At 56.7% G+C, this 17,819-nt stretch overlaps 1 protein-coding gene across 1 annotated transcript; it reads right to left on the bottom strand.

The window, feature by feature from the left end:
* Nucleotides 1–849: 849 nt before the first annotated feature.
* NLRC3 (NLR family CARD domain containing 3) lies at nt 850–17,388 on the bottom strand. Its single transcript, XM_051780331.1, has 19 exons — nt 17,302–17,388; nt 11,882–12,021; nt 11,140–11,400; nt 8,312–10,058; nt 7,682–7,768; nt 6,909–6,992; nt 6,554–6,637; nt 5,961–6,044; nt 5,769–5,852; nt 5,235–5,318; nt 4,336–4,419; nt 3,811–3,894; nt 3,622–3,705; nt 3,254–3,337; nt 2,658–2,741; nt 2,462–2,545; nt 2,159–2,242; nt 1,872–1,955; nt 850–1,397 (listed from the first exon to the last, which is right to left on the bottom strand). Exons 2-19 carry the CDS (start codon nt 11,886–11,888, stop codon nt 1,307–1,309), a joined length of 3,285 nt encoding a protein of 1,094 aa, XP_051636291.1. The 5' UTR covers nt 11,889–12,021; nt 17,302–17,388; the 3' UTR covers nt 850–1,306.
* Between the last annotated feature and the right edge of the window lie 431 nt (nt 17,389–17,819).

The following is a 17,819-nucleotide window of genomic DNA, read 5'->3' as shown; positions in this document are numbered from 1 at the left end:
CCAGCGTTCCTGGGGTCAGCCCCGAGGTCCCTGCAGCAGTCACTGCCCCGAGTGTGGCAGCATCTCAGAGTGGGCTCTGGCTGGGCTGGAGTGGGGAGGGGGGCAGTGGCTGGAGGGGGCTCTGGGAGGTTCATGGTTTGGCTACTGGTTCACCTGCAAACCTGGCACCTTCTGGAGAGCCACTGTGCCATGCACACTAAGGCATCACCTGGCACCTCTGCTTTCAGCAGCCTGCCCAAAAGGTGACCTGCTGGGGCAGACCTTGCCTACAGCTGGGACATGGGGAGGACACATCCCAAGGCCACAGAACTTGTCACTGATGGCAACAGCAGGAGACCCAAGAACTGCAGCCTGAGCTGGAGGGGCAGGGAGCTAAGGCAGTCCTGGTGTAGCACCCAGACACTGTGCTGGAGACAGCTCATCCTGCAGTGCTGGTCCTCTCACGTTTACCCTCCTACTCCTCCCATTTTCCTGAGGACTTTTAATTTCCAAAGGTCTTTCTAGATGGTTCTGCTCCTATGCCTTGAGTTGCCTGTCTCTTCACTAGAGAACAGCTCTACCAAACCCTTCAGGCATGTCTGATCAGCACCAACCTGTTACTGAGGGCACAGCAACAGCCCAGGATCCTGCTGTGAGTGCCCAGGTCCACAGCACTGTCCTCGTCCAAGCAAGGAATCAGCAAACCTCCTGTGTCCTTATGGCATTTCAAGGGGAGCCTGCAGGACCAGGCTGGATTTAACCAGGTGAGAAGGGGCTGCTGTGAACCCTGTCTGCTTTTCACCCAGTTCTTCTGGGATCTTTGCCAGAAGCAGAAGACAGAGAAGAGCTGGCACTGGGAGCAGAGCCCTGGAGCCCCATCAGGGGTATTGCAACATTTGCCCACAGTGACTTGGGCTGGGACAGAGCAGAGGTCCAGGATGCATCTTGTCTGAGTCAGGGTCCAAGCACAGCACTGTAACCCTGTGGAGATCACAGGAGGGGTTGCTGCTGCCTGAGGATAAATCACCCATGAAACCAAGGTCTGGCATGTGGGGTCTGCCCCCTCCTCCCTCCTTTTTGTGTTTTGCTCATTCCTTGAAGCTCCCCCAGAGCCTGGATGAACAGGGACACAGGCACACATCCCTCAGCTTTCAACGCCAGCGAGTCTCGACCCTCCTGCACTGCTGATCTGGACACCCTCGGTCCTCCTGGGCCACGCCAGGGAGCTCAGGAGCTCTCCTTGCCCCAGCTCTCTTCCCTGAGATGGGGACCAAGCAGCTCCCTGTGTGGTCACACTGGCCACACTCCTCACTGCAGCCAGGCACCCTCACACGTCCACGACGCAGTTGGGAGCGTTTGTCCGGATGGTGTCGGAGATCATCTTGGCTCCCGACTGGCCGATCCGATTCCCCTGCAGGCTGGGAGCAAAGGCAAGAGGAGCTCAGGCTTGGATCAAGCAGCATCCTTGGTGGGCACGAGAGATGCTCCCCAGCTTTGCACCAGCATCACCTGCACCCTCCCCACCCCATCCAGAAGCTCTTCTGGGACTCCACTTCCAGGAGACTCTGAGTTTGAGAGCCTGAAGGCTGGGGCCAAGGTGAGGAGCTGGAGGAAAGCCCTGGGGAGCTGGAGGGGCTGAGCCACTTCTCCCTTGTGATATTTTGGGGAGTGTGTGGCTTTTGAGGTGGTTCTTTGCCACAGAGGCATCCCTGAAGAGGAGCAGTGTGGGTATTGTGGCTCTCGTGCCTGGAGGAGCATGGGATGCCCCTGCCCTGTTGGGGAGGTCCCTGTGGGACAGCCAGGAATGGGCAGTGCCGGGTGGAGAAAGTCCTGGATGGTTCCCATGGTCTCCCCCATCTCTGCTTTCACCATCCAGTGCAGCAGCCACTTACTTCACGTAGGTGAGGCCGTGGTTGCCCTTCAGGGCGGTGGCAATGCAAATGGCTCCATCCATGCCCAGGGAGTTTTCCTGCAGGCTGAGGAAGGCAGGAGGGTCAGAAAGCACCAGCCAGGGAGAAGTGGCCACCAGGAGGGAATGCGTGGCTCGGACATTGTGAAAAGCCACCCCCTCAGGGGTTTGCCCCGCTGAGAACCATTGGCTTGGCCATTCCCTCGCTGCTCCCTCCAGGAAGGTCTGGAAAGGCTCCTCCTGGCTCACCCCAGGGAGAGGGATACTCACTTGAGGCGGCGGAGGCTGCTGTTCACCCTGAGGGCGTTGGCCATGGCCTTGGCCCCTGCCACGCCGATGGAGTTCCCCCGCAAGCTGAGGAGAAAGGCAGGAGGTGAGGAAGGACAGCCTGGGATGACCCCAGGTGGGAGGAGGTGGGAGAGGTGGTCCCACACCAGCGAGCCAAGGGATGAGCAAGCCAAGTCTGGACAGGATGCAAGGGTGGAAGTGGTGCTGAGGTAAGGACCAGGATCTCAGACACCCCAGGGATCAGTGTCACAGCCGTGGGGACTGATGGCCCCCCTGAGCACTTACTCCAGGATCTGCAGGCTCTTGTTGACCATCAAAGCTTCTGCCAGGGCTTGGGCACCAGCCGTCCCAACCGAAGCCATTTGCAGGCTGCAAGGGAACAGGGACCCTTCAGCACACCTTGTGAGGTGGACGTGGTGTGCTAATTACACAAGCTAATTAGGCTGCAGCTCCAGGGCCCCGCCGCAGTCTGGATACTCACTGGAGATCTGCCAGGGTCGTGTTGACCTTCAGTGCATCAGAGAGGGCAGCCATTCCCTCGTCTCCAATGGCATTTTCCTGCAAGCTGAGACACCCAAGTGCTGCCTCTGCCCGTGGCCTCTGCACCCAGGAGCAGGGAGAGGGACAGCGAGCACAGGGCACAGTGTGCCCACCATTCCCAAATGCCCTGGGGGACCCCAGGCCACCAGGCACTCGGAGCAGACCCAGACAGGCACAAACAGTGGTGGCACAGAAGCCTTCCAGTACCTAAAGGGGCTCTAAGAGACTTTTGACAAGGACATGGAGGGACAGGACAAGGGGGAACAGCTTCCCACATCCAGAGAGCAGGGTTAGATGGGATATTAGGAAGAAATTCCTCCCTGTGAGGGTGGGGAGGCCCTGGCACAGGTTCCCCAGAGAAGCTGTGGCTGCTCCATCCCTGGAAGTGTCCAAGGCCAGGTTGGACGGGGCTTGGAGCAACCTGGGCTAGTGGAAGGTGTCCCTGCCCATGTCAGGGGGGTGGAATGAGATGATCTTCAAGGGCCCTTCCAGCAGGAAAGTGCTGCCCAGGACCCATCTGCCCGTGTCCCCACTTACTCGAGAGTGGCCAGGCTGCTGTTGGACTGTAGTGCTTGTGCCAGGGCCATGGCAGCTTTTGCCTGGATGAAATTCCACTGCAAGCTGCAAACAGGAGAAAGTGGGAGGTGAAGCCTGGAGCTGTGAGCGTGCCCTGATCCCTCCAGGCTCCCCACCCCTCTGCACCCACCCAGCACAGCAGAGGCTGGGATGTGACCCCTGGGCATGACCCCGTGGGTCTGTCCGGGATGGCAGAGCACACCTCCCACCGAGGGTGACCCAGGAGTGCCACTCCCACAGCCTTGAGGGGCTGAGGGCCAGGAGCAGTGTCCCTGCTCTGTGGCCACGCAAGGGGCTTCAAACCAGGCCAGGTCCAGGGGGAGACTCACTGGAGGGATGTGAGTGCCCTGTTCTCTCCGATGGCCAAAGCGATGGCTTTGCCGCCTTCGTCACACAGCAGGTTTGCTGCCAAGCTGGAGACAGGGACAGAGGACACAGGTCACACACACAGTGTTTGGGGCAACTCCAGGGGCACCGTGCAGCAGCCTGGGTGCCCTCCTGGGGCCCACGGGACTTACTCCAGCCTCCTGAGGGTGCTGTTGGTCCGCAGGGCGCGAGCGATGGCAGGGCCCCCCTCCTTGCTGATGGAGTTCTCACGAAGGCTGGGGGAAGACGTGGGGCTGGGAGGAGCAGCAGAAGCAGGAGCTGCTCCCTCACAGCCCCCTTGGCCCCCTGCTCTGGGGCTGACACCACCTATTTTGAGGTGTGTCTGTCTGACTTGAAACTCCATTAGCATCAGCACCTTCGTTCCCTGCATCTCCATTCCCTGTGTATCCCGTGGACACTGGTGGCCCATCAGGGCTTTTTCCCAGTCTCCCATCCCTGCTGCCATCACTTCATTCCAAGACATGGCTGAACAGATACTGTCCCAAGGGGGGAAAGCTAATGATGGAGAGAAGATCCTCAGAGCAGGAGGAGGGACAGAAGCTGCTTTTAGCATCCCAGAGCACTTGTGGAAAAAAACAGGCACAAGCCAGAATGACAAAAGGTTCCCACATCCCAGCAGCAGCTTTTGGCCAGGGTGGCTCAAAAGACTCACTTACTTGAGGCTGATGAGTCCCTTGTTGGAACAGAGAGCTGCTGTCAGTGCTGTGACCCCTGTGCTGCTGATGGAGTTGCTCTGGAGACTGAGACAAACAGAGAAGGTGTGAGGACAGGACAGCCTTGGCATCACAGGTAAGCTGTGGGGTTATGTTTGGGGGGAAAAGTGCCCATTTCACTGAGAAATGAGCATCTCCCAGCTACAGGAGGTGGGGGAGCCAAGGCAGAAGGACCAACACTGGGAACAGTCAGGGCAGGTTCAGCATCTCCTGCTGACCACAGCAGCACTGGCCCCACTGAGCAGAGGTGATGGGGTTTGCCAGCACTTAGGGGCAGCCTTGTCCCCACCTGGCTCTTACCACAGCTGCCAGCTCAGCTGGGCAAGTGCTTTCCTGCAGTTTTGGTGTCCTTACCACACTGTGGGAAGCCACAGACAGACCCAGAGCACAGCCACTCATCACCAGGAGCCAGCAGGCCAGGCAGGAGAGGTCTCTGGCTGCTGATCCCAAGGGGAATGAAGGTTGCACCATCCAACTCTGACTCTGCCAGGCTCTGGCCTGATAACTTCCTCCTTAGCCAATTCCCATCATTTTAGAGAGAAAGAAGACTCAAAGCTACTAATATCCTCCAAAGCAGAAAAAAAAATCCTCCCTGGGTTGAGGTCTTTGTCAGTGCTCTCCTGGTGAAGGCAGGGCCAGCCTGGCTGCTGCTGGAGTTTCCACAAGGTGCTCCAGCCTGCATGGAGCATCCACAGCCCTGTGCCCCTCCAGGGGATGTGGACTGGGAGAGACATGGGGAGAGTCTGGAGCAGTCCGAGGGCCTTGAGGGGTGGGAGGTGTAGCTGGAGGGAGGAGGGTGAGCTCTGTTAGAAAAGGAGTCCAAGCATGGAGGGGAAACTTACTCAAGGCTTTGCAGACTGTGGTTCACCCTCAGAGCTTCGGCCAAGGCAATGGAACCATTGTCTCCCACTGAGTTGCTGGAGAGTCTAAGATAGAAGAGGAAGAGCTGGTGTTACCACCCTTGGATCTGCCAGCAAGGGATTCACCTCCCCCAGGCTCTCCCTGCTCCAGCAATGAGCATGAACTTGCTGTCATCTCGTTCCCAACCTATTTACACCTCTGTTCTTGTGGCTGGTTGGAGCTGAAATAGCTTTTAATGTTCCCACAGGGCCTGGAGCCCTGCTGCTTGCCTCTGCCAGAGGGAAGGCTTGGCTTCTCTGTTCTTTACGTCTCCCTGCATCCCTAGAGATAGGGAGAGCATCTCCACAGGCAGCACTGCAGTCCCTGCCCCCTTCACCCACACCAACCGCCCTGGGCAGAGCCAGCAGTGTCCATCCTGTCCATCCACGGCCCAGCCCCCTTCCTGCCCGTCCTGCCCGCAGATCCCGGGGGATGTGGTGTTGGTATCCCCCCCCCGTGCCCCGAGCTGTGCTCACGTCAGCTCCCTCAGGCTGCAGTTCTGCTTCAGCGCCTCCGCGATCTTCCCGGCGCCCCGGGCTCCGATGGCGTTTTTCTGCAGGCTGCAGAGGGGAGGAGGGCACCTGTGAGCGGCAGGTGCCGCGTCCCCGTCAGTGCCACCTCGGTCTGCTGGGTGGCCAGCGGGGGGACAGGAGGTCCTGGTCACTTACTGCAGGGTCACCAGCCGGTGGTTGGTCAGCAGGGCCTCGGCCAGGAAGGTGGCCCCGTCCTCCTTGATGGTGTTGTGCTGAAGGCTGCAGGGAGACAGGAATGGAGCCGTGTACAGATGATTCTGCAGCGGGGCGAGGGGCCATGCAGGGCTGTGGGGCAGTGGCCACCAGCCCTGGTGTTTGCTTGCCCTGGTCCCTGGCATGAGAAAGGGTCTGGTCCCCAATCATCCCTGCCCAGGAGTCTCCCTCCCTCCCCTCCCCTGGGAGATGCCTCCATCCATGCAGCAGCACTCTGTGAGCTCCCATGAGAGGGATGGACCTTGACCTGGATCTCAGCTTCAACCTCAAGCTCAACCTCAGCCCAGGCCCACTGAGGCAGAGAGGCAGGAGAATCCCAAAATCTCTGGCCCAGGACTGGCCTGGTCACCTCCTCAGCCCCCTGCACTTATGCTATTGCCCAGCATAACAGAACCAGGTTACGTCCAGGGCCTCCCCACATCCTGGCCCTTGGAGGCTGGGAAAACCTCAGTGGGACTGATGAGGGATGAAAGGAGGCTTATCCTGGGGTTTTGTTCCCAGAAGTTGGGACTTACTTCAGGGAGAGCAGGATTTGGTTCTTTTTCAGTGCATCAGCCAGTGCCTTTGCTCCGGGGGGGCCGATGGAGTTGCTCCTCAGGCTGGGGCAGGACAGGCAGAGAAGCCAAGGTTAGCAAAGGCAGGGGCACACACTGTCTGAGCCAGATGCCCTCCTGTAGCACTGCTGAGGTGGAACATCAGGCTGGCAGCTCACGAGGGTTACCTTCACCTCTGAGTGCTGGTGGCTTTAGGGGCTGAAGAGCCCTCCAAGCTCAGTCAGGCTGGGTGGGATCCAGCCCCAGTGCAGCCATGGGAATGGTTCTCAGTGGGGAACATGTGCATGGCAGGAGCTGGTGCAGGGGGAACACTTACTCCAGTGCCATCAGGCTTCTGTTCACCAGCAGCGACCTGGCCAGTGCTTTTGCTCCCTTGTTGCTGATCTGATTTTCTGCCAAGCTGCCCAGAAAAAGAAAAATCAGGTGTTTTTCTGGAGGAGAAAGAGACTTTCACTGCTTCTGGCATATCCCAGGGTGCAACTGGGATGTGTGAGCAGAGGAAAGCCATGTGGAACGTTTGGCCCATGGTACAGCCAAAGTTGTGGGTGCTCTGATGTCTGCTCTCTGGAGTGAACACCAGGCAGAGGACTGCAAGGACAGAGTAGAAAGGGAGTTTCTAGACTTAAAATTAATCTGTGTCATGAAATGGAGCTCAGATTGCAGCATGGGGGACTCTGTGCAGCCATGAGGAAGGGCAGGGAGGTGAAGAAAGTGGGGACCCCTCTGTCCAGTACAAGGGATCTTCCTGCATGGGGGTCAGGAGCCTGTCCCCTCCATACATCAGATCCTCCCTGCAGAGCCTCAGGTGTCCAGCAAACTGCTGTGACCTCAGGAAGCAGTTTGTTGGGATAGCCTGAGGAGGCAGAAGCTTCAGGAAGGCTGGACAAAACAACCTGCCCAGCCACCATGAAGACATGGGGTAAGGTCACTATGCCTTGGTGCAGGAGATTATGTGGGGCTGTCCTTGTCAGCAGACACCCAGGGAGCCAGTGGGGAGACACTCCTGGAGGACCCTCACACTGGTATGAGGTGTCCCCAAGTCCACACTGCATCCCCAGGACAATCAGTCTGCCCTGGGCCAGGTCCTACCTGAGCTTCTGGATCTGGCAGTCCTTCACACTCAGCACACTGCCCAGCAGCTCCATCACATTGTCCTTAAACTGATTATTGTCCAGCCTGGAGAAGACAGGAGAAAAAAGCAGAGAAAGACAACCCTTCCATGACAACTACCCATCACAGGTGGAGAAACTCCAGGACAGAAGCAGAGCTGACTCAGTGGTTGTTGGTGGGCCCATGTCTCAGTTGAGACCCTGGAGTCACATTTGAGTCAGGGGGGAGCCTTCCAGGACTTAAACAGAGCTTATAAAAAAGAGGGAGAGCAACTTTTTACATGGGCAGATGGTGATAGGAGAAGGAAGAGTGGTTTTAAACTAAGAGAGGAGAGATTTAGATTAGAAGTTAGGAAGAAATTCTTCCCTCTGAGGATGGTGAGGCCCTGGCACAGATTGCCCAGAGTTGGGGCTGTCCCATCCCTGGAAGTGTTCAAGGCCAGGCTGGACAAGAGAGCAACCTGGTCTAGTGGAAGGTGTCCCTGCCCGTGGCAGGGGATTGGAATGAGATCATCTTTAAGGTCCCTTCCAACCCAAACCATTCTGTGATTATGAGTCACAGCCCAGCATCCCTGCTTGCTTTTCCCAGTGCAACCCCACCAGGGCTCACCTGAGGTTGTGGCAGAAGAGGAGCTGGGAGAGCAGGCTCTTACAGACATTGTAGGTGAGGCAGTTGGACAGGTTTGTCTCCTCCACGCAGACGTCAGAGGCCTGCAGGAGATAAGCCAGGGCAGAGCAGTTCACAGGGGTGAGCATCCCGGCCAGGCTCTGGTTCTTCATGGCTTCCTCCACAGCCCTGGGGATCTCCATGTGCTGGATTTCGTGCAGGCAGCGCACGGTGTTCACCGTGCGCAGGGAGATGGCGTAGTCGGTGTTCAGGCAGCCCTGCAGGAAGGTGGTCGCTTGGCTCCTGAAGCCGTTCTGCTCGTCCTTCACCAGGAGCCACCCGGAGAGCAGCTTGTTCACCTGGGGAGAGAGGAGCCCGGAGAGGAAACGAACAAAGACGTCCAGCTGCCTGTCCTCTGCCTGCAGCGATCTCTGCACGGCGCTCCTGAAGTGGCTGAGGAAGCCCAGCTTGGGCCAGGACATCCCGCTCTCCGTGAAGAGGTCGAATATCGCCCGCTTGGCCGCCGTGTAGTAATAAAGAGCTGCCAGGAACTCCTGTATGGTTAAGTGGGAGAAGTAATAGGCTGTGGAGGTCTGCATCTCCTCCTTGAGCAAGAGGCGAGTGCACAGGCTGCTCTGCAGCAGGGAGAGGTCGATGCCGTGTGCCTTCATGTCCTGCTCGTAAAACACGTGTCTCTTCCTGAGCAGCCCGTAGAAGGCCAGTCTGCCCAGGCTGCACACTATCTTCTTGCTGTTGCTCACAGCCTGCTCGATCCTGAGGGTTTCTCTTGGCTTTTCTGGCCAGTCACTGCCCACCAGAGCCATTTTAAAATAATAGGAGTAGATTTCTGACAGGGTCCTGGGGACAACGGTTGTTTCTTGGCGTTGACCCACGCTGGTTTTTAGGTAATAGGCAACTGAGGAGCCAGAAATCCAGCAAAAGCCAGGAACAGTGCACAGGACGTGTAACGACCTGTTAGCTCTGATGTGCTGCAGGACTTGGCTGGACAGGTCTCTGTCATCAAGGAACATCTGGTCCAGGAAGTCCTTTATCTCTGCAGCCCCAAACCCTCGTATTTCCGTCATCCTGTCCACCAGCCCTGCAGGGATTTGCCTGGCTGCCGTCGGCCGCGACGTGACCCAGACAGAAGCCTCCTGCAGCAGGTTGCCCCGTATGATGTTGGTGATCAGGTTGTCCACTGGGATCTCCTTTTTGGGATCAGTGCACACCACTGCATTGGAAAAATCCAGAGGAGTCTTGAACTCATCCAAGCCCTCGAGGATGAGCAGGGTCCTGGCAGCCCCTGCCAGGATGCAGCTGGGCTCCGTGATGTGAGGGAAGGCTGAGCAGATGAGCCTCTCGGCAGAGAGCTTCTCGTGGGTGTTGAGCTCCCGGAAGGTGAGGGGCAGCACAAACATGATGTCCCTGTTGATCTCCCCCTTTGCCCAGGTGCAGACAAACAGCTTCACCAGCGTGCTTTTGCCAATCCCAGCCACTCCAATGGTGACAGAGATCCGTGGTGGGATGCTGACCTTGGAGAGAGGCAGGAAGAGCTTCTCCAGAGGGATGCTCTTGGATGTGTTTGGTAGGCCTTTGGTGGTTTCAATCTGCAGGATGTCGTGCTCCTGCTGCTGGATATCGGTCAGTCCTTCCACCAGCAGCAGGTTGGTGAGTCGCTGCAGGGCACCTGTCTCCAAGCCGTTCCCATAGCAGCTTTGGAGGCTCTCCAGGTGCTTCTGCACCATGGGCTCTGCACAGAGAAATGAAAAAGGGGGGTGAGGAGAAGGTGGAGGATGGTAGTCACAGATACAAATGAGAGAAGCTGCTTCACATTTTTGCCATGCCCATGCAGAGGGGAAACCTCATGGTTTTACATCTGGGCAGGAAGGTACATGACAGGGCTCAGAGGGCACTAAAAGGCTTAAATGGCCCTGAACAGCCTCAGCCATTATTCCAGGAGCCCATTGAAGCTCAGGTCTGGGCCTTCAGCCCCTGACTAAGCTACACTGTAGGAGCACTTGGCTACAGCCCCATCATGCCTTTGCTGTGGTGGACCTTCCTGATCTGGACCCTGGTCTTGGACCTCATCACTCTGCCCTTGCTTGGTGATCACTGGACTGTGTCTAAACCTGGTTCCCTTGCTGGACCTGATCCTGACCTCTGGATTGACTTCATGGCTTGACCTCAGTCCTGCCTCATCAGCATGGACTTGTTTGAGAGCTGGACTCCTGGCTGAACCTGGTGACCACCTGGACCTGTCCTGCTCACCTGGCTAAGGTATCACAGCACTGGTACAGTGAAATTAAACCCTCCAGCAAAGACTGGACAAGCAGGGAATGATGCTGCAAGAGATTCAGAGTGGACACCAGCCAAGGTTGGAGCCTCCCCAGCAGGAGGGAAACAAGGGAAACCTCTCCTAACAAGAGGGTTGCAAAGAGAGCCTGAAGTTTGGGCAGCCACCAGTGGATGTGGTCAGGGATGCCCAGCCATCCTCCTGCCACCCCCCTGTTCCCAGCCCAGCTGTTGGGACTGACTGATATGATCTGGGCACTGAGGACCTTAAAGGCCCCTCAGGCTGCCCAGAGAGGTGTGCTGAGGGCAGCGAGAGCACTGGAGGAGGGTCCCTCAGACCTGGCAGAGAGCCCTTGTCACCCTCAGCCGTGTCCTTCCCCAGCAGAGACCCTGCAATGGCACCATTGCATCCACAGATGCCCCCAGTGGATCTGCCAATGCCACCCAGCTCCGTGCACATCTTGGGGTGCTCCAGCCAGTGCCCACAGCCAGGCCACATGTGCAGACCCCCCTGGCTGGGTGCACAGTGTGCTGCCTACCATAGACAGTGATGTGGAGGTAGAGCTGGGAGTTGGTGTTCTTGATGAAGGTCTGCAGGGTCTGGCAGGCGTGGCTGCCCTTGCTGGCCAGGACATCCACCAGGGCCCTCACCTGCTCGGGCAGGGAGCCCTCCTGCCGTGCCTGGCTGGCCTCCTCTGCTGTCAGGAGCTCCAGCCTCCCCAGGTGGCAGATGATCTCCTCCAGGAACTGCGGCGAGATGGACCTCACCAGCTGCTTGTGGTACCGGTGGATCCAAACCTCTGCAGGAGAGGAGAGTGGCACAGTTGGGTCTTGGCAAGCCCCGGGCATGTTGCTGATGGGTGACAGGGAAGGGCAGCAGTGGAAAGCTCCCTCTGACTCTGAAGGTAACAGGGAGTAAACTGGAGCCCTCCAGAGCTACCTGCCAAGTCCTCCTTGGGATGATGCCATCTCGAAGCCAAAGTGTGAGGGTGTTTTGTTAGGAGCTGCTGGGTCAAGGCAGCAGTTATTGAAAGAGACCGAAGAACACAATCATGAAAAGGCATTTCCTCCTGGGAAACCAAGCCCATGCAGAGAAAAAAGTCTGAGCAAGACAATTTCTCTTCAGAGACAGCTGTTCCACCTGTGCCAGCACAGCACTCCCCAAGCCCTTGGACTAGGAACTGCTGCCAACCCTCATGTCTGGGTGCCCCAGCTTGTCCCATTTTTGAGACTGGAACTCCCCAGAGATGATGGATCTCTGGCTGCCCATCCACAGCTCACCTTCCATCAGAGGCCTCCCGTGACATGGGTGATCCCCAGGCGAGCAGTGCTGTGGAGCAGCGTGGCTGTCCCATGGACCATCCCACACCCCTGACCAGCTCACAGCATCACCTGCAGCCTCTCAGCCCTTATCCGTGTTCCTGGAGAAAGAAGAGGAAAAGCATCAGGAGCATCAGAAGCCAGTTTGGTGCTGGCTGTGGTTGCACCAAGGGTCCATTCATCAGCTTTTGGTAAAACCAGAGTCCCCTGTGGGCCTGGCAGGGGCAGAGACTGTGCCATCCTGCTGCAGCATCTCTGGCAGACCTCATGTGCCACAGATTGGTGCCTTTACCACCACTGCTTTTGGCAGAACCCTCCTCAGGCAGAGTGATGGAGGGCTGTGAACTGCTCGTGCATCCTTCTCTGTGTCGTGGAGGAAGTTGTGGGGCAGCAGGCAGGGCGATGAAGGGCCTGTTTTGGTTTCAAACTCACCTTGCTGCCGCCCAGAGCCTCTGTCTGGGCCTGCTGAGGGTGGCTCACACCACATCCTGTTGCAGAGCTCTGAATTTGCTCCACTTTCATCAGCACTGGTGAATCATCAGCCAGGGAAGGAGCATTTACTTGCTCCCCCTGCTCAGCTGCTGCCAAACCACGCTGGGGGCTTGGTGTTTTATTTTTAAGAAGTGTATCTGCTCAGAGTCCTGTTGTTCTTCGAGCAGAGGTGGAAAGGGCAATGCCTCAATGCCTGAGAGTGCTCCAAGCTTCACCTGTGTTAGCAGGTGGCACTGTGCTGGGACATCTCCACCAGCCCCCAAAGCCATCTCCAGCTGCTGGCTGTGTCCAGGTGGGAACTTCTCAGCCCCAGAGGATGTCTGATCACATCAGTGATGCACACACAGTGTTCCTGTGTCCTGGCACAGCATCCTGTCCTCCCCTCCATCCTAGAGCTCCCAGGATGCTCTAGATCCACGTGAACACCTCCATGCAGGCCAGTCAGAGGCATTTCAAGGGGGTCCCTGCCCACAGGCATTACCTTTGCCAAACCCACTCCTGAGGGAGATGTGGACACCGTGGGGGCTTTGGTGCAGCCTCGACAGCAGGTACAGGTAACACTCGTTTCCTTGGGTCAAACTCAACCTCTCCCAGGGAGAAAATACAGATGTAGCTTGGTAGAGTTTCTGGTCCGTGGTGTAAGGTCGAGGTGCTTGGAACAGAACTCCTTCTGTTCACCCTCCTGCCTGGGTGTGCATGCAGAGATCTACTTCTCCCACCAGGAATGCGAGCCCAGCTGTGCGGATGGAGCAGGAGGGGACCAGGCACAGCATCTCCCAGGGCCGAGTCCCTCACAACCCCACTGGCTGGATCTCTCACTGAGGCTGTTTTGAGGTGCATCCCATGGGATGAGGTGAGTGACAGAGAGGTGCTGGGTGACAAAGCACCAGCCCATCCCCACCTGCCCCAGTGGTTCCTGGACAAGCCCTCATAGGGGTGGGAGGTGCCGTCGGAGCTGGGTCTGAGCTTGTCTCTCACAGTTTGAGCTTTTCTCTCACAGTTTTCCTCTCCAGGAGGGAAACCCCAGTCCTTCTGCTCTTCCCTGGCTGCCCAGCCCTGACTCTACAGTGTCAGAGCTCCACATGCCCCTGGCATGGTGGTGATCCCACAGCAAAGGCCTTTTCTCCATACAGGGAGGAGCAGGGCTTTGACAGCTGCTCTTGCTTTTCACCCCCCAGGCAGTGGCCCAGTCAATTAAGATGCCATCAATTAAAGGAGCTCAGTGAGCAATTCACAGCAAAATGTTCACCCTTTTATGTCTTCTTGCCTCTAACCAGCCTGGAAAATTCAATTAAGTCTTTGCAGTGCCCAGGTCTCTCCTCTTTGCCATGCAGTCCAGAGCACAACCAGAATGAAAGGGGGTTTGCTGCCTGCAGGGATGTTCCCTGCAGCCCTTCCTCTGAAACGTGGCTGGCAAGAAAAAGCCCTTTGATGGGGGAAACCTGCCGTAACACCAGGGAATATTCAACGGTGTCCTCCAGGGCTACATCAAAAACCAGCAGCCATGGGCCAACTCATGCAGAGGCATCTCACCAGGAGAATGACAGCAGCAGAAGACAAAGCAGCAGAAGAAATAATACAGGTGCTGCCATTTTTTTTCTGGTTCCAGTAGCAAAGTTTCAGGTGCAGCTCCGGGACCACACAGGGATGCTGGAGGCTGCATCCTACGGGGGTGAAGGACATAATCAGCTCTCACAAGAGCTGTCTGAAGAGTAAGGGCCAGCCAAAGCCAGGCTTTATAACCCCTGCAGGGGTTTCCAGAATGACCCAGCTCATTCCAAGGTTGCTGGCATGAGTCATGTTCTGCCACACTCCTCTGTGCCTCAGAAGTCAATCCTGCACTCGTGCATCTCAGCCTGGTAGTGTAGCTACCACTTGGCCAGGATCAAGCAGGGACAAGTGTCCCACCAGCAGCTGGAGGAGCAGTGATCCAGCAATGTCTTGTGTCTGCCCTGCCTTGCCTGTGTGCCCAAGGACACCGGGACAAGAGGCTGGAGGGTGAGAGGCTGCCCAGTCAAACTGATGACTGGCACCTGCAAGGCCCAGGGAGGGAAAAGGGGGATTTTCTTGGCAAGAACTTGGCATTAACCCTTTTTTTTTTTGCCTGGTGTGGTCCCAAAGCCCAGCCCAGGGGATAATCCCTCTGTCTAGGACTGTCCAGTCAACACTGATCTTCCAGCAGCTTCAAACCCGCATCCCACCATCCTCACATCCCACCACACCTGTTAGCAGAGTGTCCCTGCCCAAAAACAGTCAGTTCCTGGGAGCCACAACCACCATACTGGCAGGTCTCTGACCTCCAGCACAGACAATTATCTCCCAAACAGCCTCTGTGCTTTTCACTGTGTCCATCTTGTTCCAGGATTCAAACTGCCTGGCATCGACACCAAAGAATACAGACCTAGAAGCAGCTCATCTCTGGCTCTAATTATGTACACACAGTTTCTCTCCTGGAAGTCCAACATGACTAAAGCAGCTCACCGTGGGATCTGAGATGAAGGGACACTTTGGAGGTGGCCACAGCAGGAAGCTGTCTGGAGACAACAGGTATTTACTGCCTCTCTGCTCTACCTGGCCTCTCAGACCTTCCTGCAGACATTCCCCTCAGACAGATCCATCATTCTGTCCTGTGGGAATCTGCTGAGGACTCGGGACCATGCCATGCCAGGAGCTGTCACAGCAGCTGCCAGCAGCACCTGGACTGCATCAGGCTGTGACACCCAGCAGTCGGAAATCTGTGGTTGACACCTCCCAGGGACTCGTAAGCAGATTCACCTGCAGCATCAGGGGACAGTGGTTGGCACCTCAAGCACCAGCTCACAGAGCCTGGAAGACCTGACCTGCTGCAGTGGGCTGGGGAAGGGCTGAGTGGTGGCAAGACTAGACAGGCACCAAAGTGCTGGGCAAGAGTCCCTGGATGGCTGCAGGGACCCACATACAGAAAACATCAGAAAATGGGCAGATCTACAGTACTGAAATAAGCTTAAAAGCTTTTTATATGAGCTAAAAATTGCATCATTAACCAGCACCTGCAGGAGCAGGGAAGCACCCACTCCAGTTCAGCTCTGTGCCCCCAACACACACGAAACCTCACCCTGGTTGTTGCCTTCTCCTGACCCATCACTGCAGGGTTTGTCTGTGCAGCAAAGCTCTCCAGTTTGGGGTGACGGGAGCCTCGGCAGCACAGCCCCTTCTCAGCACTGCTCTGCCTCCTCCAGACTCAGGGATGGAGAGAAACCAGCCCTGCCAGACCTTTCCACCACTTCCTGGTACAGTGGATTTCCTCCAGCGAATCTCAGAGTCCTTTACCAACACACCTTCGGAGCTTTTATTTATTTTTACTGCCACATATCCACCCTGAACTGATCCCATTTCAGAGGTCAGTGAGATACATGAAAACACTCCCCAAGCCAGCATCTCCAGCCATTCCTTCTGAGCAGAGCAAATCCCGATGCCAGGATGCAGGCTGCCACCTTTTGGCAGAATCGAAGAGATCTCACATCATTAATTTCTATTAATTAAATGAAGCAATAAAGTATCTTCAGCATTATACCCAATTATGACACTTGCAGACTTGCAGGTAACTTGGTTATCTAGGTTTATATATGACTTTCAGATGCAGCCTCATTTTTTTTGATCTGGATTCAATGCCAGCAAAATTCATTGCTAAATCTGTTTTATGTCAAATCTAACCTCTGCGAGGTTTGGTTTTTGTTTCCCTGAACCCCAACCCCAGTAACAGGGCCCAGACACAGCAGGGGTTGAATGGTGAGTCGTGGAGGTGAGGAGCTGTGAAGGGCCCCTGGGCTGGATGTCAGCAGTGCCAACCTCAAATCTCACCAGAAGAAAAAGCAAAAAATCCATCTACGGGTGATTCCAAGCAACTAAAAAGCTAATTTCAGAGAGGAGGTCCCTTGCAGGGCTCTGCTGTACCTCACAGGCTGCAGAATGAAGGACTGGCTGTGCCTGGACTGACCTGGCTGTGCCCCTCAAACATTGTTCCATGGATATGCTGATTGAAAAGCAGATCCTCCCAGCAAACAGCTTCTGCCCTTCTCGCCCACAGGATCTCAGGATGTCATCGTGAAAATTGGGAAGAGGCTGCTGCCAGCCTGCCCCCATCACAGCTGCTGGCCCTGGGGCTGCAGGGAGGCTGACAGATGTGGTACCTGCCTCAGCACCCTCTGGGCTCTGCTGCTCAGGGTCAGCCCCAGCTTTCTGGGTTACAGAGCATCCCAAAAAGCAGCCTCAGAAAGAAATTTTCATGCAACATGGGCAGTTTTTGTGCCAGCTGTTCCCAGGCCCTGAACAAATCATGGCTGGCCTTGGCAAACCCTTCCATGTGCTGGGCCAAAGCCCTGGTGCTCGTGACATCCCAGTGGGTGACAGCACCCAGCCCATGCTCCAGCTGGTCCTTCTCTCCAGCAGTTCTGTATTCATGGGATGTGCAGTGCCTATAACAACTTCAGAGTGCTCAAACAAGGGCAGGATTAAGCCTAATGCCCTTAGGCAGCCCAGCGTGCCCAGGCTCTGTGCCAACCTGGGTGCAGGGCCATGTGTCCCCACCGAGCTCCAGCTCCCCAACCTGCTCCTAGACCCTGCCTCGCTCTTTGGTGCAATTTGGCACCATGCCACAGGTCTCCACCTGCTCTTGCCAGGCACCCATGACCATGCCATGCCAGGCTGCCCTACTGGGTGCTGCTGGCAGTTAACTATATGTTGCCCATCCCAGGAACCTCTCCCCAAACAGCTCCTGGCCCTGCCACGTTGGCCCAGTGACTCCATTTCACGTGGCCATCACAGCAAGAGCTCTTGTCCCCCCACACGAGAGAACCAAGTGATACCTCCCCTTCTCCCCATACCCCTCCAAAGCCCTCCCAAACCCTTACCTTGGCCTTGTGCTGCCTTCCCCAGCTCCACGTGGGAGCAGGAGCATGGGAAGGGCATCCTCGTGGCAGCGGGAGGATGCAACCCCTCCGTGCCCTGCTCGGCTCTTTATCCTCCAAACTTTGCTTCCTCCTCAGGGGATGCTCAAGGTCAAGGTAGAAAGTGGAAGCCCCTCCAGCTGATGGTCCCTGGGGACACGTGGAGCCGGTGGGACCCAGTGGCCGGGGCAATGCTTGGGGCAGCACCCAGGGAAGGTGGGTCTGGGTTCCCCACCACCCTCTGCCAGTTCCAGCCCAGTGGCTTTTCTTCTTTCCGTTCTTTCCTCGCTCCTTCCTGCACTGTGGGTCTCGCTGATCTTCCTTCCTGTCAGCCTGGGGCTGACGACTATGCAAATCAGTGTGAGTTATCAGCTGAAAACCAGCAGCATTGTGATGGCTGCCCACAGCCCCCCTGACTCCCAGCAGCAACAGCCAGGTCTGTCCTTGTGGGATGCTCCATGCATGGACACTTCCCCAGCTGC

This window comes from Manacus candei, unplaced genomic scaffold, assembly GCF_025592945.1.
Source record: "Manacus candei isolate 608988 ecotype Guabito, Panama unplaced genomic scaffold, ASM2559294v1 h1tg000002l, whole genome shotgun sequence".
NCBI lineage: Eukaryota > Metazoa > Chordata > Aves > Passeriformes > Pipridae > Manacus > Manacus candei.
This window is presented reverse-complemented; position numbering and strand designations above follow the sequence as displayed.